Consider the following 22,999-nt stretch of genomic DNA (forward strand, 5'->3'; position numbering starts at 1 on the left):
ATTTGCTTATTGTCTGCTGGCTAAAGATTGTTATACCTCTGAACAGATGAGTGAAGGAAGGCAGTTAAGGAAATGATTATAAAATGCTGAGTAGTTACATTTAAATAAAAATCTACTTCAGTCTAGCCAAAACCTGCACAAGCATCAATTCCCCAGTTTGCATTCAAGTGATTAAGAGCCTTAAAAGGTTCTACCTTGTCTATGGAGTGGAGTCTGTGTAGGACTTTGGGGTTGCTTTAATGGCAGAACATTGATTAACAGTGACATGGACTTCATCATGTCACTCTTGTTACATTAGCATATTTAATGGAGCTCCATTTTTCATGGTGGTGGAGCATGCACACAAAAAAATGCTGTTTATACTGATAAGTGTTTATACTGATAAGCCATGCTCTAGTTTGGGAAGCAAAACAAACTATAGTAGGGAGCTGGGTCTACATATAGAACTTATTAACATATATGTGCTAAAAATTAATTAATAACCACACACATCTCCTCCTCTAGGGCTACTATCCTAAAGGACTAAGTTAGAGCCAGCTGGCCCACTTCCAACTGTTCCACATTGCCCTTAGACCTTTTGGGGAAGCTATCCAAGTGCTCCTCACCTTATTTTGGTCCAGTATTGTATCTATTAACCTACCTCATTTTAACAATTTCAACTAACTCAGCTAAATGAAAGAGGTCAGGAGGAGTTCATGGGAGGTTTGAAGGTTGGCTTCTTCCCCTGGAGCTGGTATTTGCAGGGTGCCCCACCTGCACCACAACAGACAGAGAGATACCAAGGAAATTTTCAGAGACAGTAAGCTAAGAGTGGTGGAGTGTGAGGTTTGAAAGTCATGTGTAGGATGGAACCCACATGTATTTCAATTGGTCTACAGGATATAAGCTTTTCTTAAATGTTCTGTTTCACAATACTGGGATTATTCACAGCTTTAAATTCAATCATGTGCTTAAATGCTTTGGTGAACTGCAATCCATGTGATGGGATCACCACTTATTCATGTACTCATGCTGTCACAACAAAGACAACTTAACTTACTTCTATGCCTTGCATTTTATTATCAGCTTCCTTTCTTTTTCACTACTGGAGCTCTCTCAATGAAGCATGTTGGCAGTCTCTAAAAACCTCTAGCAATCCCATTGCCATTTTCTCACTTAAGAAAAATCAAAATTATAATCAGTCTAAATTTAAGACCAAAACGAGTTTTAAATTTAAAAAAATGTGGCAGAAAGGGTACTTATCTAAATGGAATGCTTTCAGGCTCATACGTTTTTAAAAAGTTATAAATTTAAAAAAGCAGGCACTAAATTTTAATTGCAATCTCAGAAAAAGCTTCTGTATTAATTCACTGAGAAAAATTAGCAAAGGGAAAATTGCTTATCAGGGTTTTTCTTTCTTTTTAGTCATGATATGCATCATAATTCTATACATCATGGCAATTTTCAGAGGTAGAAGGATTTATATTTATTAAGTGAAGAGGTGGGGGAGAAGGGCTGTGACTGAAGACATGCACTCCTTCTCCAAAGACAATATTCTGTAACACATTAGTGACAGGCTTGTCATGGATAACTCAAGCTCAGAGTCTGGCTCAGGTTTCAGGCTGTTCTTTAAGCCACTCTAGCATCATGGTTTTCACTTTCCATGTGATTTTTCAGTATTGATTTCTGCTACTATTAAAGCTCTTGCTTAAAAGCAAATGCATGGTAATATATAATTAATATCCAAAGGCAAAGATAGAGTTACCAGAAAAAAAATTCAAGGAAAAAGGGTGAGAAGCACAAAGGTCACTTTTGCCTTCCAAAACATTAGATAGTAGTATCTGTACAAATCAGGACTGCACATAGAACCTACCCCCATGTGGCATGAAGATGTTCCACAGATCATAGCAAGTCGGGATGTAATTGGCTGGTTTTCACATGGGAGGTTATGTCCTTTCACATCTGCTCCAATTACTCCTATTAAAATAAAATTAAAATTCTCTTTTAAAGAAGAGCAAGCCAGCCCTCACAAAACACAGCTTTTCTGTACACAAATGGTTGCCAACTATCTCACACCACTGTTACAAATCAAAAACCTCCACATAGACAATAACCAAAGTTATTTTATCAAATTGGATTAAAATGTATTTTTATTCCAGATACATGAGGACACAAGATTATTTCTTCCATGCTCAAGCTTTTCATCATCTTTTGAATATTACTTTGACTAAGATGTGACCTTTCTTCCTCCAGGTAGTACACTAACATGCAGAACAGAACACTGCTCTGTTATGAACAGCACTAGGGTAGACTGCAGAGACGTTTATTTGTTCACAGTTTATCACACTTTTACTGTGTGATGTGTTTTGTCAGGGGATGAGTTGGAGAAAGGGGCAACTTGGCAGGAGTCTGGGAGCTTGCCAGCTTTGTTGTCTTGACTGCTGCTGCTGTTCTGTCCACGTCAGACAGAACCATCTAAAGGAAGATTGTTCCTTCCCTAAGAAGAACTCTGCTTGGCTCTGAGGAGCTTCTGCGTGCAGGACAGGGCAGGAAGGAGGACAAACTCAGCAAGTGTTCAGCCCACAGCAAAGATACACCAGGGGATCCCAGAGAGGAGCCAGGAGCTTGCTGACAGACTGGGGCAGATCTGCAGCCAAGCTTCAGCATGAATCACATCATGTTTATTTCACTTAAGAGGAGGCTAAAATGGAAATCCTGCCCTCTCCTCCTCACCGAAGTCACATTATTGCATCCTGTTGTGCTGCACCCAGCAAAATGCAGCAGCCCAACAAGTAGTGTTCTTTTGTTTGTCTTTCTTTTTTTCTTGAGCATTACTTTCCAACTGGCAAACTGGTCATCTGCATCTGCAATGTGCAGTCTGGTGACCAGTTTGCCAATCCTGCTAAAAAAAAAATCTTTCTCCTCACTGTAGAAGGAACATGAAAGCATTTGCTGGACACTCTGAGAGGTGCCAAGTGTAACTGCTGGTTCCAATGCTACACTTCATTAACACCTTCTTGTTTAGGTAACCACTGAAAATTCTGTTATGAAATTGGTCTGCTGGGCTTTGCCTTACTGTGGTACTGTAGTCAACTACATAATCAGAAAATTAAGCTCTAAAACTGTCTTTAAAAATCTGTCCTTGTGTCCCTTTCTACTTAGCTAGCTTATAACTATGTCGTAGCATGGCTGTCATACTGACAATTTATTTGAAAGGAACAAAAGGAAGCTGAAAGTCTGGCTTCTACCTCTTATGCTTTATTTATCACCACTCAAACCGATGTGCTTGAGTTAAGACAAAAGGCAACTTCCTGTGCTAGTCAACACTGCAACAGAATTTCTTAAAGCAGTTAAAAACATTGTTCACACTTCAGAGGAAACAAATCTATTACACTGAATTGTCAGCATATGTTGCAAATATATTTTTCTAAACAACGAAAAATTGAAGAGCTTCATGTTTAGGTATTTGTAATCACTAAGAAAATGTGCATTCTGCAAAATATGCATTCTAGCCCTTTTTGAACTCAGTGGGATTTTATCAGTGGCCATACTCGTGTTCAGAGTTCCAAGAGGCTTCCTATTTGTAATTAATTTATGTCAAATGGCAAATAAACATGGGATATTTTCATCATAATGAAAGCTTAAGATATTCTGTTTGCTAAAAACAGTTCAATTGCTTTTATAAGTCACTTTTAACTGTAACTTAGCTACAGTTTTTCATACTCCAAGGAGGACTGAAATTCTGAGAAGTCTGTGTACCACACAAACTGTAGGAGAGATTTTAGAAAAACAGGCAATGCTGAGCATTGATAAAGCCTTTTAGATACTGTTCAAGAAATACTCTACTTTTGCTGAAAAAATGCTGATATCTTTTTAAAAGGTGCAATGTGAACATTATTTTTATGATGCCAGTCCCAAAAGACTGGCCTCCCATATGCACATTTTTTATCTGCAGGCTCTTTTAAACCCTTGCAGTGGGTCAAAATATAAGACACACCTACTCAGCTTTTAGGTTTTTACTTTTCCATAATAGGTATCAGATGGACTGATACCTCCACAAACATATGTATTACATAATTCTTTATCTTTATTTTACTCAAAACTTTGAAGCATTCATAAACTTCAGTACGCTGTTCAGCAAAAACACACTTTATATCCAGCCTAAAGCAGATCTGAACAGTGTGTCAGAAGTAATTAACAGTGAAAATAAGACCATCATGTCCTTTTGGTTTTGCCCACAGGATACAAAAGAGCCCCTTTCATTACTCTGCTGTTACAGACTATTTTTAAAACAAACAGCAGAATGTGTTTAAGAATAAGAATGACACCCACTGAATGTTGTCCCATACACTAATCTAAAGCTTGCTATGTAATTCCTATCATTCAAAATATGTAAGTCCTATCATTCAAAAAAATTGTAAACCTCAATATTTCAATACAGATCACACCAGAGTAAGCACTAAAACAAATATCAATGACTTTTCAAAACAGAAGTTTACATCAACTACAAGTTATTTGTTTCTGGTATTTTCACCTTTTAATTTTTGTTTTCAAATATCTCTTGTCTATTTTCTTTTCTTCTGTATCCATTTTATCATTATTAAAAGATTACCATGCTTTATTGCACTTTATTGCATTGACACCCTTAGTACCTTTTAATCAGAACACCATTTCACTTCCTAGTTCTATTATCTGTGTTGTCTTTTCCTGGCTTGTTTTTCAAAAAAAAACAAAAAACCCAAGGTTTTTCAGACATGTATTTTGCAGACTGTAGTTTAAGCTACACTTGAAAAAGATTAAAGTTCTTGTTATTAAAATCTATGGATGAAAGAGAGGTATTCATATACATTTGTGATGTATCTACACTATTCATTTCCTTTCCCCACATTTGCACTCTCCATCTCTCCTTTTGCTCCTGCTGTCTCTGTTGCTATATGAATCTTTTATTTTTTACTGACTTTTCTTCTACTTTCCCTACCTATTTTTCACCCTTCTCAGACTCATGAAGTATGAGTTCTACCTTAAATCTTGCTCTTTTCACAGGCTCTACTCAGTTACTGTATGATTAGCATGCAGTGTCTCCCCACCCTGTGACTGACTCTCTCCTCTGTGATGTGTCTCTCCCTTTCTAACAACAACCTATATGTTTCTCCCCTCCTGGCAATGATTTCAGTAGTCTGCTGGTGTTTGTGGTGCCATCTGGGAAAACATATTCTGATAAACAGGACTAGCATAAGCAGACTGTCTCTATCCACTCGAGTCTCACTCTGTTGGATGCCAGTAGCTATATATTTCTAATGTTAAAGTTTCTTTACAGAAAACTACAGCAAATGAACAGCTCTCTGTTCTTACTTAAATTCTGTTCATCGATTTCAGCATATGAAATTTCCTGGACAAACTTTTTGTGCTCTGAATCCAATTAAATGAGGACTGTCCACTGTTGTTCTCATGTGCTCTGTGACAATCCAGTTTTTCAACAACCTATTTCAGGCCAGCTTATTATTGCATCCTCTTCAAAAACATAAAATTGCTAGGGCACATAGTTTTAAATACATATTTATTCAATTAGGACACTGACAAAATGAGATTTTTAAGTAAGTCACAACAGCAGGAACACAATGTGCCTTTAGTGTAACACTAAAATTCAGACTTCCCTTTTGCAGCTGGATCCCTATCTAAATCTTCTCTAAGGTAACCCCTCCCTATAAACAGATACTCAATATTAGCAATTCCTCTGAAGGCTTTTTTAATTTTAGTTATGCTGTTTCACAAGAACAGCATCAGCGCAAATTGCTGGATGCAAAGTAGGCTGTAAGAAAAATGGCTTTTTAAAATTAATTCAGTACATTCCTCTTGCCAAGAATAGTAAATATATGACTGAGTACCTAGCCCTCCTGCATGTGCATCAATGAGGGATGCTGCTACTGCAATGCCTTCGGGGAGACCGAGATCCTTCGCAGCTTCTGGCGTGAGACCTTTCCCAACAGCCTCTCCAGGAGACAGGACGTGGTTTCCTGGGCAGACACAAGAAAAACCAAACACCTGTCAATTTACTAAACAGAGAAACAAATGTGTATGTTATGATAAGAACTCTTTTCCTCTCCCTCAAGTTAGTATAGTGTGCATCAAAGAACTCTATCTGATTAAGAAGTATCTTTCATTATCTCTCTGCATTATTAAACACAACCATGTTAGATCAGGTTGTCCCACAACAATTCAGAAGTTCAAAAGGATCCAGTGCCCCATCAAGCCACAGAGAAACATTTCTCCACAAGCAATTAAATTCTGCTTGGAATCTTTCCAAGAGATAGGAAATACTTATGCAGAAATCCCAAGTTCTTGTGGTAGTTCCTGCCCAGGCTGCCTGCAGCCATTCTCTGGGTGTGTGAATGAGATTCACTTCAGGCCACACTCACAACTGGAAACTGCACCTGTTGCACAAGGTAAGGGCCAATTTTTTTTTTCTATTTCCCAGCACTTTCTACTTGGAATAAGATGGCTATGGTAACAAATAAATATAAAAAAGAAACCGGCTTATTCAGCAAATTCCTCCTGTGGGCTGTACTTCCTCACAGGCTTCAATAACCCAGTTCTGAGCTTCCACTGTCCTTGTGAAGTATGAAGAACATTATGGTCACCCTGAACACAAGCACTGCAACCCTTCTCAGTCCTGTCACCAGGGAACCCAGTGGCAGGTCCTGTCTGCATTGCTCCACCCTACCATAATGCATATTTAGTTTTGTCTAGTGAAAAGAGAGATTGTTTCAATAATTAAATCATGGTGATAAAGGTTCCTCAGAGTTTAGAAGAACTTTGAGAATTTGAGGGCACCCCCCATCCCATGACAGCCTCCTCTCTGGCTGCTGAGTCTAACCACAGCCAAACCAATGAGACTGACAGCTCCTGGAACTGCACACACTTTGCTATTAATCTAAAGATTTGGTGGGTGAGAGGCAGTGAAAGGCACAGTGGGAGCTCCCATAGACCTCCCTGCCAACACCAGGGTGTTAAGTCACAGGCTTGGTGCTCATTTAACACTAAGTATCTGTTGTGTTTGCTCAGTTTAATAAATCTTCTGGTCAGAGTTGACAAAACTCCTTTTTAAAGTAAAACAAGCTTATTTGCAGCCAAGCCCATTGAGAATGTTACACCTAAAGCATGTTCTGATGTGTAAAAAGGAAGTAAAATATCCTCCACAGCAGGGATGAATGAAGAGGAACAGGGTATCATGAAGTATCACTACATACTCAAGCTCATGAACAATCTTCTAGAAATGTTACCTTACTGTTAGGTGAAAAGAAGTTTATAATGCTTAATTCATGGGTGGAAAATGGGTCTCCAATTTTGTATACCACTTAGATCATTGGCTTTGTTGTCAGTTATGTTTGTTCTTCAGTGTAAGGAAGGTGCTCATTTCCCAATGGATGCAGTGCATGGAGCACTCTGATCAGACAGCACAAACAACTTCTTTTGTGTTCATTTCTCCATGAGTTTCTGGAGTAATTCCATCCCTCCAGTAGCTTATATAGAAGGAAGGAATGATGTTAAATTATCTTCTCACAGCACAAAGAAGAATCTGTACTTTATTAATTCTTTGTGTAAAGTCAAAACATTGTGCTACCTTTTCCAAGAGATGTAGCTCTTACATTTTTTCTCCAATAAGTTGGTGAGCCGGATGTTTCTCAGTAAGAACTTTAGTATTACCTTTCTGGTTTATTAATACATCAGAGAATAACACCAGTAAACCAAAGTTGTCTGCTTCTCCTGACATTCAAAGACCCGGCAGGTGGTGGGAAGTTCAAAAGAGTTCATGCAGCTAAAACCACATCTTCTTCTTCAGCATCAGCTGCTGGGTGTGTAAGCACACAAATATCTTGTATATACAGCACGAGATGAAATTAACCTGAACTAAAAGCTGTTCCCAGGCACTGAATTCTATGGCCAGCTTGTTTATATCTGTCCTACTGGTCAAACATTTTAGTGTGTAACTTTTATGTGGTTAAATTCCATTTTAGAGATCAGGGCTACTATTAGACAAAATCTTTTCTCACCAGTGTCTCAATTACTGTATTTCTAATTAATGAGCACTAAGGGAGCAATTTCACAGATAAAGATAATCTCCTCTCCTCTGGTAGGAGTAGAAAATGACCCTATAGATTCCTTTGGTACTAGTTATATATCAGAATGATGAGTAGCATTACTATCTCCCATGGGCAGAAAGTGTGGAAGACTGTGCAGGGATGGGTTGTGATATGAAGATGCAGTATAAAAATCTTGTGCTTTTTGAAAAAAGAAATTAAAAAGTAATTAAGAGCAGAGCAGAGCATGCCCTGTCTGGTTTTGGAGTCAAGGTAAACAGTTATTCCTCGACTGAAAGCATTTCCTGACATCCTGGGAAGTGACAGCAGTCAGAAGTCACCCATGACAAGGATTGCAAAGAGGAGACTCCTGTGGTCACCCAACAGTCAGGGAGAGAAGAAAATACCAGTAAGCAAGTACTGTAATGAGGGGATACCAACTCTGCCCCTCTACTTCATCCCAGCTTCACAAAGTAATGAAAGCTCCACTACACCCATGTCCTGTGTTCACGAGGAGTTCTGTAAAAGGGAAGAAGCAGTCCCTGCATGGGCATTCCCTCTGGCATCATGGAAGCTGCCTCCTCACCAGCTTCAGTAAGTAAGTGTGGGATGGGCAGAACCTTGACTGAGCCTGATGGCTACAGACCTGGAAAGGGAACTATAGTTCTCAGGCTCCAATCTTCACTGAAAAGTTAGAAAACTCAGCTATGCATCAGATTGCTTAAGATCTGTAGGTATAAAGCTATTAAACAATGAAATAAAACCACACAAAGCAACTACAAAGGAGCCGCAGTTATAAAGTAAAGCATTTGAAACAGATTATACTCCAGTACTAGATCAAGAGAGAGCAAACAGATTTGTTGTTCAGCAAAACACCGTGGCTTTAGAAGTCAAGGGACAGCTGCTATAAAAATAAAGGTATTCCCCAGCTACACACCAGCATTTCAGCAGCAGGTGCTGCCCCCCCTTAAATCCTACCTGTCAGGGGAAAGAAGCTGTCAGGGAGGGAGGAAGGGAAATGGGAGCTGCCTGCACACAGAGGCGGGCAGTGAGAGCAGTACAGAAGGCTGCAGAAATGAGGCAGTGAAAGGACCAAGTCTTCTCAAGGCTCCTGCCAAAGTCAATGTATCGAGTCTTTTGTTTACAGTAGTCTCCTGTGCAAGTCATTTACCTTTGCTATAATGACTTCCAAAATTAGACCTAACCAAACAAACCCATAATGGCTGAAGCTGGAGAACTTTCTGTTTCACATTCACACAGCTGTTCCCCTAATGCAATGCCTTAATCCACAACCTTTTCATTTCAGACGAGACAGACTATTTCTAGTGATTTTTTCCCCTATAAAGCAGAGAGTTTACAAAAGGAAAAAGCTGTCTGAATCTCTTCCTCTTCTTTTATCCTTCTTCGAAGACTAATGTCAGAATTTGCTATGATCAGGTTTTGTTTAAAGAATTTATGTGGTACCAAGGACCCTCTCTACCTTTTGAGGTGGTTTCCGCAGCAACCAGCTATTTACCAGACGCAACACACAAGGCAGACAATGCATCTTCAGTCCCCTTTAGTAATCAAAATTCACTGTACTGGCTTACTAATATTTAACAGAAGTAGGTACTTTGGGAGGTAGATCTTTTTAAAACCCATAAAAGCAGAGTGCAGCAGGGGGCCCAGCTGACTCAAGTATGATATACTCACCCAGACCAGCTTTTCATCTCTCATGCAGAACGTGAGCTTATATGTGGCATATAAATACAAAAGGAAGACAATCAAAAGGAAACATCCCTTTTCTTCACTAGCTTCACACAAGCAAACTTAAAATTGGATATATGGATCCCTTGCTGAAAGCCCAGCAACCTCAGAAAGAAATCCAACCAAAGGGGACATCCCGTCTCCATTTTACAGCCTCTGCCAGACTGGACAATCTAAGTGCTTTTTAATTTCAAAGTCAAAACACAAAACAGATATCCTGTTAAATAAGCTATATATAACATGAAGAATTTACCCAGTTAAACAAAATGGTAATAAATAAGCATCAAAGGAAAGAGGAACTTGAGAAGCACCATGGAAGCCAAATGGATCTCGTAGTAAGCACTGTAAGGGATTTCCCCCCTCCCTCAGTGCTTTGTTCATTACAAAGCTTGCAGACAATCTCCAATTTGGGGTTTTTACATTAACCCACACAATGGCAAAAATCTGATATATGCAAGGAATCTGAACAAATAATATTATAACTCTTCTGATACAACATCCCAACTCTTTTTCACATACGCTACCAAATATCCCTCTCAGTTACATACAGTACTCATATTTAACTGCTCTATGTATGGTTAATTGTTCTACAATTTTTAACCCAGCTGATTAGCAAAAATAGTGCTAAGACCAGAAAGATGTAGAATAATGATGCAGACTATAAAGCTGTAATATTAATTTTTTCTTAGGACTGAATGCATGGTGCTTAAAGGGTGTTATAAACAGTCACCTTTGGGGCTTTATTTAACCTGGAAATACTCTCCATAAAAATTCCTGGTTGGGAGTTAAAAACTTGAGAGTTTTCATGCAGGAAAACCAAAACAAATTGTGGTATTATAGGCCAGCTTATTTAAAAGTGAGAAAAAACAGTTGATTAAACAAAATCAATTTGGCTTTCTTCAGTTCAAAATTCATCTCTGCCTATGTGAGCTGCCATGGTAGCTCCAGGCAAAACTAATTTGGGTCTTTTCCATCCCACTCTCCCATAACAGCATATGCCTTTGGCTGAACTACATCTCAACTACCTAACATGTAATTACTTCAGGCAGACATACAAGGTTGCTAAATACTGGCAAAAGCAGGCAACGTATGTGCAGGCAGAGCCTGCTTCATTAAGCTGAAAAATAAATTGGTTGGCAGACAGTAGGTGCCTGCTTCAACAAAGACAACTGGCTTCTTGCTCAAGTGGGAGAGCCACTTCATGTATAAATGATAAGCTTTCCTGCTTGAAAGTCAGAAAATAAAAACCCAAACCAAAAATAAGCATTCTGCATCATTGGGTCATTAGGCACATACGCTGATGGACACCACTGAGTTTTCATTACCAGATTTCAGTGAAACTACAGAAGGAACCTCTCTGGTAAGGTGTGGCTCACCACTCACTATGCTGACCTGTGTGTGGGTATAAAACATTTAATTGGATGGCTTACTAATGTATTTGCATCCAAACTCACTGCTAAATCTCATGGTTTTGCTTGCAAACAATGATGTCAATAGGCTGGTAATTTAGATTTCTGGCACTTTACAGTACAATATTCCTAACAGTCTCTCCAAAGGTCCTCAGTGTAGACAACGTGGCTACTGAGATATTTTCAGGGTTGCAGCCAATCAGCCTTTGGGTTGGTACAACACATGACTAAGAATGTACAGGCAATTTAGTTTGCATTAATGAGGGACTATTACTATTACAGTATGTTTTTAATAATTGACATTATAGTAAATCCTCTTTGAAGAAACAATTACCCCCTTTTCAAAACTGAAATGACAGACCAAAAAAAAAAAAAACCTGACCAGTTACTGAAAAGACCCTTTGGAATCTTTCCTAAGCTAAGCTTTTGATACCTGCACAATCTTACTCCCCACCACATTCACAAGGTATGCAGCCCTAATACCTGTACTGAGAGGACACTGATGCATTGTAGGGGTTCAGAAATGAGTCAGGAAAGAAATTACAAGGACTGAGAAGACTAACATTTCACATAACAGTCTTGATGAAAAACCTCAAGTAGAAAATTTTAGTCTCTGCAGGTCAGGCATTTCACTACAGCCTGCCAGACAGGAGAAGAAAGTTCAAGTTCAGATGAAAAGTAAAGTGCATTCTTTAATTAATACATTTTGGGAAATGACAGCAGCTAACAATTGACAACCTCTAAGCCTGAAGTAGGCTCTCCACCACAGGAAATCATAAAATCAAGACTGGTTCTAAGAAACAGTTGAAACTACTTAAACTTTCATTTTAGGGAGTCCAACAGCCTCTAACTTGGAGGAAATTGGCAAATTTCTCTAAATAATCCTTCTGGTTTTGTGAATCCTGACTTATAAAGATATCTTATAAGATATCTTTATATCTTTATATATATCTTTATATATATATATAAGATATCTAAAGATATAAGATATATCTTATAAAGATATATTAAAAGCTATCTCAGCATGAAGTTTAAGGAAAAACAAACAAAACCAAAAACAAACAAACAAATCACAACAAAAACAAAAAAACCCACCAAAAAAACCACAACCCAAGAACAAATCAGATAGAGGAAGTCAGGTAAAAGAGGAGAAATGACCCAGCACTATTCTGAGAAATTCTTCTTTTTTTTTTTTTTTCTTTTTTTTAGAACTGTATGAAGAAATAAGAGAAAGGGATAACATTTGACAGCCTGACACAACATTCATAACAGTGAATGGTAGGAAATGTATTATTATTATTATTATTATTATTATTATTATTATTATTATTATTATTATTATTATTATTATTATTATTTGAAAGCTGTAAGCTTTTACTATTACTTGTCTAAGCTGTAGTGGAACCTGAGGATGAAAGAAAACCCCACAGCACTCCTCACTTCTTGCTGCAGAGAGGAGGGAGAAGTGGAAAGGTACCATCTGCCAGCAGGACTCAACATGATGATAAGCAGAGTGAATGATGGATCATTTCTTCAGGAGAAGAGCGATGGAAAATATCACCCAGCAAACACTGTTAAAGAAACCTGAGCTACCCAAGTTTAGCCCAGCCTGTTAAAGAACATTTATTGGAAAGAGGAAGAATATCCCAGGCAGAAGAAATTGGCTGACAGGAAGCTTGTGAAATTCAAGAAAAAAAGCAAATTTTCTGGACCCCAGGCACCAGGACAGGCTGGGAGCTGACTGCCTGTGAAGTAGTTTGGCATGGCAAGAGAAAGGTGGACATACTGGCTCTATTTAAGTGTAACAAGTGAGGTATACATTACCAGCATCTTCATGAGTTTTGTACATGGAAGTAGAGACTGTCAGATGCAAGAATATAACCATTCATGTAACAAAATGTTCATAAATAAACAGCCTGCTGTTTTGTTGGGACAAAAGTTGTCTGAATGGCTAAAGCAAGAGGAGCTGCACCAACATTTGACTTTGGTCAACCCAGCACATGTAAAGCTTCTGCACAGTAAGAATGACAGCAGGAATCAACCAAGAGAATCCCAGTTGTCTTGCCAAAGTCTCAAAAATTACACACACAGGTGCCCAGGTCCAGTTTGCTTTTCAAAAAAATACTTCATTATTATCAATATGCTTCACCATCACGGATGAAAGAAGGTGACAGCATCTTAGCATTCAAGAACAATAAAACCTATTCTGCAGTGCCTGCAATGCTCTCTCAGACAAAGGTGATATCTTAAAAAAAAAAAAAAAAAAAAAAAAAAAAAGACTTGGCATATAGTATGATCATTCAATTAAAAAATCATTATTTGGTCCCTTAAGTAGCCCCTGAAGTAGAGGGCTGTGGTGAAAATTTATCAGGCATTTTCCTCCAAATGGAATATATGCTTCAGTAGCCTGAGAGTTCCATAGTACATGAAATTTTAACGGAATTGTTAATGTCTTTCTAGGTATTTTAATACCACAAAGAGATACTCATCGTGTGCTTTCACCACAGCAGATAAATGCTAATGCCTGTATTACACAACACTTTCATAGTGGTTTTGAATACAAGCCCTCTTCTACTTTCTTGGTGGGAAAATTATTGGGATCAATAAATTTTGCAGTATCTCCAGATAAGACTCTTTACTGTCACAAATGTTATCAGTAAATTCATGATGTAGAGAAGGGACCACAAACAACTTACCATGTGGATTCCCTGAAAGGTTTGTCTGCTCTGAGAAATGTAAAATGTCAAAGGCCTGGGAACGTTCACATGTGAACCCACGCCTTGCTGTGGGAAAGGTTTGTGGAAGATCCTAAAGGTCAGATGTGAGGGTCTCCCTTATCAACAAGGTCACGTGTTAAGTTAAACTGAAACTAAAAGAAGTGTACTATTGGAACCACAACCATCACTCTTACTGTAAATATATTTTTTAAAGGGCAAGACATTTTAAAAGTGTATTTATCAGAAAAAAAAGAAATACGTACATTAAAGAAGTTGTTCTCAAGCAATTTCTATAAATATTTCCATTGTCATGAAAGTTAAAGCTACTTCTAAAAAAAGTCTAGTCATAACTATTCATCTGTAGTTCCCTCTGACTGGAAACAAGAATCAATAGAGATTAAAAACAAACAAACTTAGGTTTTCTGCTCTGTTTGTTTTGATACAGTACGAAAAAATTGCTAATTTTATCTTCTGACATTTTGCTTTGGTTACAAAGTAATGGTGCTTCATGAGCCTGCTAATCTTTTCGGAGATACACGAGAAAGTAACTATTATCTCTCTACAAGGGGAATATACAAGCATAAAAATATATCCTTGTGTTTGAGCTAAACAAACCTTGAGCGGACTTGGACAAGCTTGAGAACAGAAGAGGAAATTCCAGCAGAATTACTTCAGACTTGCCAGGTTTTTGGTTTTGTTTTCATTCTAAGGGGAGTTTTTGACCACGTACAATCTCCCTTCAACCTACTCCTACCCAGGCGATCTGGCAGCTCTTCCTTAATCTGCAAGCCAGCTATGTCCACTGCTTTGAATTCTTTTCTGTCAGCCACAGCACAGTCTGATGTGCCTCCTGGAAGCAAACAATCTGAGCGTTTGTCCATATGAGTTCCTTAAAGAAATTGCCTTCCTTTGGTATCCCATGCTGATGTTAAGGGCAGCTGAGACTGTTCACTGAACCAAAATTGTATCCATGCGTCTGTGCAAGGTGTGATCCTGTGCTCCTTGTGCCCAGTGTAGCATTCGTGAGCTCCTGGGAGGAGATCTATGCAGGGATCATAAGCCAACACTTTGGGAGCTGGTGGGAAGGAGTCTTCCATTATACAAACCATTCTATCTGCAGTTAAACCAGTGCTGCTTCAGTGACTGAAAGGGCCTTTCCTGGTAGGTGGATTTAAGTTGACCTGATTAACTTAAATTAAGTAAGGGAAAGCTGAGCTTATTCAGAGTGCTCTTTCCCAAGTCCACTCTACACAAGTAAACTCCCCTAAATTTCCACTGGAGCAATGTTACCATTCCCATTTTTCCATGCTCTGGGAGACTGATGAAATTTGGGCAGAAAGCAATGCACTTCCACAGCACACAACACACATCTTCAAATAGCTTCTGGGTTGGGAGGGAGTTGCTTTGTTTGGATAGGTTTTTGTCTCCTTTTGAAGCTAAACCCTTCCAAGAGACTCCAACAGGTGCAGTTTAGAAGAAAAAGGCCTGAAGGAATAGTTGCTATCTGGTTTCCACACTTGTAGAGAGAGCTTCTCACTCCCTCTTCATTGACTAATGAATGAAGGGCACTGTTCTGCTTTTCTGTGATTTTATCAGACAGCTAAATACAATGAACGAAACACCTTTTCTTTTTAAAAAGGCAAGGTTAGACAAATGGAAATAAAGCATATATTCTACCTGAGGCCAGATTTCAGTATTATTATGCAAAACAAGAGGTGTCTTACACTTAAGATACTCTCAGGGTAGACAGCCCAAGAATCTGAAAACCAGAAGATTTCTCAAGGAGAGTAAAAAGTCTGTGCTCTTAAGAAACTTCATGTTCTAGCCTACAATTTGGTGCAATTCTGGAGGTCAGATTCTTCCTCTCCAGGTCCAGCCAAGATGCTCTCAGATGTTCCATGGTTCATTTCCTGAAAATCAATGCAATTTCCCAGGGAACTAGAAACTTTCCCCATTAACTCAGGAAAAGATTTTTGTCCTGCAAGACACGCCTATCAACAGAAGTCAATTTACTGGTCTATTTTGTAAACATTGTGTTGTGTTTTAACAAAAATGTAAGCCTGATATTGGAAATTAATGATTTTTGTCTTGCTAAAGGCTTAGCCATATATTGATTAGTTCTATGAGGCTTCCATAACAACGAAAGGCCCTTTTTATTAATGGCTACTTTATCACTTAAAACATGTATGTTTAGTTACTTAAAATGGCAAATTGCTTTGCACTGTCCTTGAAATGCATGGCATAAATATTGTATTAAAGCCCTAGCTTACACTTCATAAATAATTTATTTTTAAAATACTCTTCCATGAGACCACCAGCTGCCGAGATGTTCAATTTTCTGGTAAAGACATGTATTTATTGCAAGTCTTATTTTAACTTGTTGAAGATTTGCTAAAAGCCACATGTGATAGATGTTTTAAGAGTTGTACTCAAACCAAAACCTCAGGAAGCTAAAAGCCTAATTCTCCTAGTACATTTTATACCCTCGCATAAGCAGTTTCAGTTGCAGGGGGAAAAGATGAAATCCTTACAAGTACTATTTTTTGATAATCTGAAAATGACTTACAGTATATTTTGTGATGATCAGAAATGTTTATAGATTTCATTACATTTCATTTCCCTACAGTCCTCACTATTTTCGTTTCATATTGCTGCACTTAAACCACTGTACAAACTTGTTCAAAGTGCTAGACATTAAAAAAAATATCAAAGGAAATTTCAGATAATTAACTTTGATGAATGAACATATTTTAATTCGTGTCTGGTAATATTCTTGTTAATGACATGTCTGCTTAGGACATCCATTAAAAGTCCATTAACTTAACAGGGAAAGTCTAATAAAGTTATCCTGGAAATTTTCTGGTATATTAACGTTATGGACTTCTAATGACTATCTGCTGTAGGAATTGCTATTAGCAAGGCTCCCCTTCTAATTAAACTTAGGCTCTAAGAGAGAAAAACCCCGTATGAAGATAATAACAAGCAGAAGTAGCACTTTTTTTTTTTTTTTTCAATTACTATAAGGAAGATTGGTACAGGTCATAAAGCATGCTATCAGTAACAGCTATAAATTATTACATTGTGGCTTTTTTTCATAGTCTGACATTCAGTACACCCAAATGAGGTGCTTCCTTCACACAAATGACTGCTGAGGCACACATTTACTTCTCTATTGTTGAGACTGAGCAGTACTAAAAGGTTAGCAACTCCTTTGAGGAGAGTAGAAGATAGAAAATTTAAACACAGTTTTTGATGACAATACCAGGTAAAAAGTGTACATAGGAAAGCTGTTACCTGCCAACTCATCTGAAACTCCATCAAGTCCTGCTACATTTCTGCTGACAGTCACAATAATACATCAAAGATGTTTCTATATGGATATATCTTATATATATATATATGTATATAACTTTTTAATGTTTTCATATAAAAAAAACCAAAAAACCCACTAACATACCTATTTTTTCATACTTATCCTTCACCAAGTCTTCCAAACCAATCATTTTCCAGAAACTGTCATCCCAGCCTCCATCCGAAGTGTATGTCCACTTGCACACTACTGTACAAAGAGACCTGGGAAGAGACAATAGAGACACAGAATCAGGCACATGAACACATTTGGTTTTCAAATTGTGATCAGAAAGAATTTTGTGCAAAATGATTTGTTCATTCACTGGTCAAAAACTTCACACACACACACACACAGACACAGATAAAATTAAATTAACTGGTTACTGTTTGGAGTGTCCATCTTGAGATACTTTAAATGGATCTTATGTTTAAGATTCCTCTCTGCTGAAACAACTCCTGGTCTGGCCATTACATTGCACATAAAGTAGTCAAATAGCAACAGGCCATGCCTATGCCTAGAAGACAGCATAAATATAAAAGCTCCTTATCAAGCAGCTCAGAGAAAGATTCCTGCTTTTCCAGGCTGTAGCTTACTAGTTTGCACACAGTATGTCCTTAGAAAAGCTTTGCATTACTTATGTGAAAGCTGAATGACAACGTATATGAAATTATGTACCCACTGAGTAGTAAGTAAAATGGCACTGCCTCCATACCTGCAGGTACAAAGTGTTTTTATCAGGTGAATGTGTACAACAAAATTATCAGAGCCTGTGTTCAAGTACCACTACCAACAGGTCTGTATTTCAGCAGAAGCAGGTGGCAACTCAGTGAGATGCTGAAACATGCAGCTGAGTGCAGTATCAAGTTCTTGTTTCAAACCTCATTCCTGATAAGCTGATGCTGAACTTCACTGTGACAGAAGAGCATCACAAGGGCAGACTACAGGAGCAGAATATAAAGAAAAGACAAGAGAACTTGCAGAAACTACCACAGCAAACAGAATGTTTTCCTCCCAAAATGATCCATATCCCTTACCTTTCATTTCCGAAAAACCCACAAATAATATTCCTTAAAATTTAGTATCACATAGGCTGTTTGGTGTCAGAATACTAAGAACCACCTCAGAAGATTAGTATTTCATTGTAATTGAAAAATTAATAAACTGAAAGGTATTAAAAATGCTAAATACCACTGAAAATCACAGCTGCCTGTAGTCTTGGAAATACTCCTGTACCATCAAGTGCAAGAGATCTCAGATGCATCTCAGAGAAACAAAAGCTCATGAAGTGTTCTCAAAGAGAAACTCCTTTCAGGGATGGATTTTCTTTGATGTCTCACAAAACAGTTTATTTGTGATTCATTTTTAGCCAAGGTGTGCTTCAACAAACATGCTCTTTTATTAGGATGTTACAATCTGAGAGTATATTCAAAGCACATTGAATTTTACTGAAGCATATGACTTTTTCTTGCCATTTAGAATAACTAAGATCCAAACAAAATTCATCTCTACAAAAAATATTTCTTGAGTTCAGTTATGCCCTCGCTTTCATCCAAATGAGCCACCTAGGGATCTGTATAAGGAGAATTACTCTAGAAATCCTATTAGTGTGCTACTTGCATTATGATAATGCCTAGGAAAACCAGCTCTGGACCATGACCCCACTGTCTACAGCAAGGTACAACTGCTGAACAAAGAAGGAAGACAGCTTAGGAATCTTAAAAATAAGACAGCAACACAACTAATAAACACAGTGATGAGTCCCAAAGAATGTCACCCAGATCACCACCTACAACACAAACTTATACTACCACAATCAAACCCAACTACACACTCAAAATACTGTTTTCAATCAAAGGGAGAGAGACAAAACATCACATAAAACATTTGCTGCATGTGCAGATCCCATTGCACTTTTCCTATCTAGGCACAGTTGTAGCAAAAAGCATGCTGTAAATAATAATTTGGTCTTTTTGAAAAAGAGGCCACTGAGCTAATGGGTTCTGCTACTTTCAGGCTTGAATGTTGCTACTTTCAATCCTTTGAATCCTTTTTCAATACTTTCAATCTGTAGTTTCCCAATCATTTTCATCGAAATGCCTGACAAACAAAGCAACAGTGAGTGCCTCTCCTCCATTAAAACACAGGAAAGGCAACAAGTAAAGAAATCAGCAAACAGAACAGAAAAAGAGAAGTTATTTTTATTTACAATCCACAAATCAAAGCTAAGGCTTCTAGACACTAATTCTGGAGACATAAGAAAGCCAAACAAGGACAGGAAGAGCCTTTCCACACAGCTACCCAGGAAACTGGATTCCCCATGTTTTAGGGATATAAAATAAGAACCAAGGAGGTAGAAGTGAGGGCAGGATTCTCACAGGGGGCACAGCTAAAGGCACCATTCTCACTGTACATCCTCTTACATGACACTGAGCAGACTGGATGGTGATGAGCATTCCCTAGACTCCCAGTTCCTCACCAAGAACAGAAATGTATATTTTTAAGGCATCACATTTCATTTCATTTTGTTTTGACTATGTTTTTACACTCAGAGGACTGGTGATGTTCATTCACAATCCCACTGTTTATAAGAGTGCATTGTTTGCTCTTCACAATGAGAGAATTTGTTATCCTTACATATTCAGGAGGGAAAAAAAAATGACATAACTATTTATAGCTCTATAAATACAGTGGAGATTATTTCTGGGTTACTCTTCAAATAGTTTTTACCACCACCACCCTTATTTTTTTCTCTTTAAAGAGTTTAAGAACAGATCAGACAAGTCCAATTCTGTGCCTGGTTTGAAAAGAGAAAAGCATGTGACCTGTAACTACAGCAGTGACAATGTTGATATAAGAAACTTCAGTTTCCAAGAATTTTAAAGCCAGATACAGGAATCTAGTTAGAACCTTTGACAAAACCTAGGTGAATAAGTAAATTTTAGGCTGAAGAAAATACTGGGAAAAAATAAGCATTTTCCCCGAATCAGCTCAAACATCTCATTAAAAGAAAAATAACAACAGACTACTACAAATAAAGCTAATTTCATCACATTTGGAAAAGTTTAGACATAAAGAGTGAGACAACAATGCATCAAATTTTCCCAAATATGGTAAACAAACAAACAAAAAAAATCACAACAAATTATCATCAGAACTGAACATGTATTTTTCTAATTAGATCAATGCTATGAACTACTGCCACACCCTGAAAAATGCTCTGGGGGTGACAGCAAATATCGTGACTTTCCAGCATCACAAAATATCTCCCTCTGAGTCTCCACACTTCTCCAAAGAGAAACTGGAACAGTCTTGCTGGACTCCACAGAGCATGTTTTAAAGAGGGGCCAGCTCCCCCATACAGCTCTTCCTGAGCAACACCACATCACATACACAAACACACTGAAACAGAGACAGCCTGGCCCTTGCCAGTCCAACCAGTTCCAGCATATTGGGCTCCCTGGGTTTGTAACTGGAGCAAACACACTCTGGTATGAAATGGCAATGGGGCTGTGAGAATTTTCATCTTACTCATGCAGATTTGTAACTGCCAGGGGCTTACAGAAGAAGGATAAATAGGTGATTTCTGGTTGCATTTTTATACAGTTTAAAAAACATGTTCGTTCATGGCTTTTTTCCTCTGAATGCCCATGGCATAGTTATATATCAGCTTTATGGGAAATCACTCAGAAATTCTCCTCTATAGTATCACACTGAGAAAGTCACAGCCTGCCTTGTGACTTGGAAAAACTCTATGCAGAAAGACAATATGGTAAAGAGAAACCAAATAACTACACCTACCTGGAAAGCCTCAACTATCTGAAAATGCTGTATTTCACAGCAACTCTTAAGTTTCATGAGATAAAGGACAGACATTGAAAAGAAACAGTACTGATATACACTGTGGTATATTCCTGTATACTCCTTTTTCCTGAACTATTTTGCAGTATTCCCTCAAATATTTGGCCACAAAAACTGGACTTGCACTAGGTAAAGCTGGATGAGCCAGATGGATAGAAGCAAATGTTTCCCTTCCTTCACTATCAGAATATGATCAACTGGGTTCAAGGGTGCTGACAATCATCTAGGCAACAGTCCTCTCCTGACTGTCTGATCCAATGCAGGACTTGAGAAGATATGGTACACAGTCCCTCCATAGCACAAACCATATTTAGCTTGCCTTTTTTATTTTTTTTAAATTTAGAATTTGAAGACTGTTTTTCTCAAGTGTATTCTCAATACAATGAAATGAAAGATTTCCTTTCTCTGTTCAGAACAAAAAGTTCTGCTTAGAATACTCTTATAAAAAGAAAAAAAAAAAAAAAAAAAAAAAAAAAGCCAATCCTTTCACATGGAAAACTTTTATTTTATTTAAACCAGATTTTCAATAGGAACATGATTATGTTTAGAGTTTCTTACAAATTCTAGTCTGCTAAGAACTATAGGATCCTACTTGCCTCAAGAAAAAAACCAAAAAGATTTGTGCCACATTCATTACAAAGGAGATTTGGCTGGGCACAGCATATTACACAATCCTCCCTATTACTGCCTAGCTCTGAGGTTTTGCACATCTCTTGCTGAGGACTGAATGTGGATGTGCTGAAATCCTGTATGACCAGAATCTCAGCATTTTGAAAAACCCATCAGCATATGTCCTCAAAAGAAAACCCCGAGCTCCAGGGAGTCTGTAGTGATTGAAAACACATTGATAATTCCCAAAGTCCTGTCTGGAAGAAACTATTTCCCCTCACTAACCTTCAAAAGGATCTAGGGCAATCTGGCAATCTTAGCCAAAGCAATTCAGACGCTCCAAGTTAGTTGATCTGTGGCTCTTCTGTGTTATCTACCCCTGGTAAGCACTAGCTCTTACTCTGTTGTATTTCCTGGAGAAAAGGAAATCAGATACATTCATTAAAAAATGGGAAATAGTGTATGGTCATAGTTATCTGCACAAAAATGTATCTAAAAGACTAAGATGACAAAAAACTTCTCCACACCTACTGAAGAGTTCCCAGAGCTTTAGAATTTTGGTCTGTTCTTTGCTGACACCATCTCCCACACTCCAGAAGGGATAAAGCAAGCAAGGACATGACTCCCAGCTCTGCAGAGATTCTGCCCTGCCTGGGAGAATGCTTGTTATCTTTGACAATGGAACAGTTTGAGGTTTATTCTGTAACTGTCTGACTTCTGGAAGTCATCCTAATTTTGAGTATACTTCAATACAAAAGTCCCAATAGTACAAATAGTAACTAAAATACATGGATTTTTTTCCCCCTGAAAAGTTACCTCATTGGGTATTTGTACATGACTTTCCCTTCAAGAAGGTTGGTACAACACCAGCGAGCCTGGAAAATTAGTGTGTTGCCAGCTCTAAAAGCCAAGTAGTCTGTCTTGACTGTCCTGAAGTAAATGGAACCTTTGCTCTTGATTCCAAAGCAAAAGAATTTGTTTATTTGTCCTGACTGATCAGAAATCAGTTAAATCAATTAAAACTCATTAACATAATTTATTTTACAGGCATCCTTAACAGTGTAACAGTTTAATCACAAAATACGTTCAATGGATCTCTTCCATAAAAAATATCCTTGCAATCTGACTGTCATACTGAGAGTGACTTGATGGTGATGAAGTCAGTGCAGTTGCTGAACACTGTACCAACAGCCAAGTCCTGCAGAAGGTAGGACAGGGAATAGCCAGGCCCCAGAAGGAATAGCATGCAAT

At 38.0% G+C, this 22,999-nt stretch overlaps 1 protein-coding gene across 1 annotated transcript in view; it reads right to left on the reverse strand.

Annotated features, from left to right (window-relative positions):
- Nucleotides 1-22,999, reverse strand: part of FGGY (FGGY carbohydrate kinase domain containing) — a 127,277-nt gene that overhangs the window by 62,886 nt on the left and 41,392 nt on the right. Inside the window, exons 6-8 of the mRNA XM_071750010.1 lie at nt 17,387-17,502; nt 5,865-5,993; nt 1,853-1,956 (exon numbers count right to left, since the gene is read on the reverse strand). Of these exons, the coding sequence (XP_071606111.1) occupies nt 1,853-1,956; nt 5,865-5,993; nt 17,387-17,502 (349 nt within the window). The remainder of the gene's footprint in view (nt 1-1,852; nt 1,957-5,864; nt 5,994-17,386; nt 17,503-22,999) is intronic.

This window comes from Heliangelus exortis, chromosome 8 (genome assembly GCF_036169615.1).
Source record: "Heliangelus exortis chromosome 8, bHelExo1.hap1, whole genome shotgun sequence".
NCBI lineage: Eukaryota > Metazoa > Chordata > Aves > Apodiformes > Trochilidae > Heliangelus > Heliangelus exortis.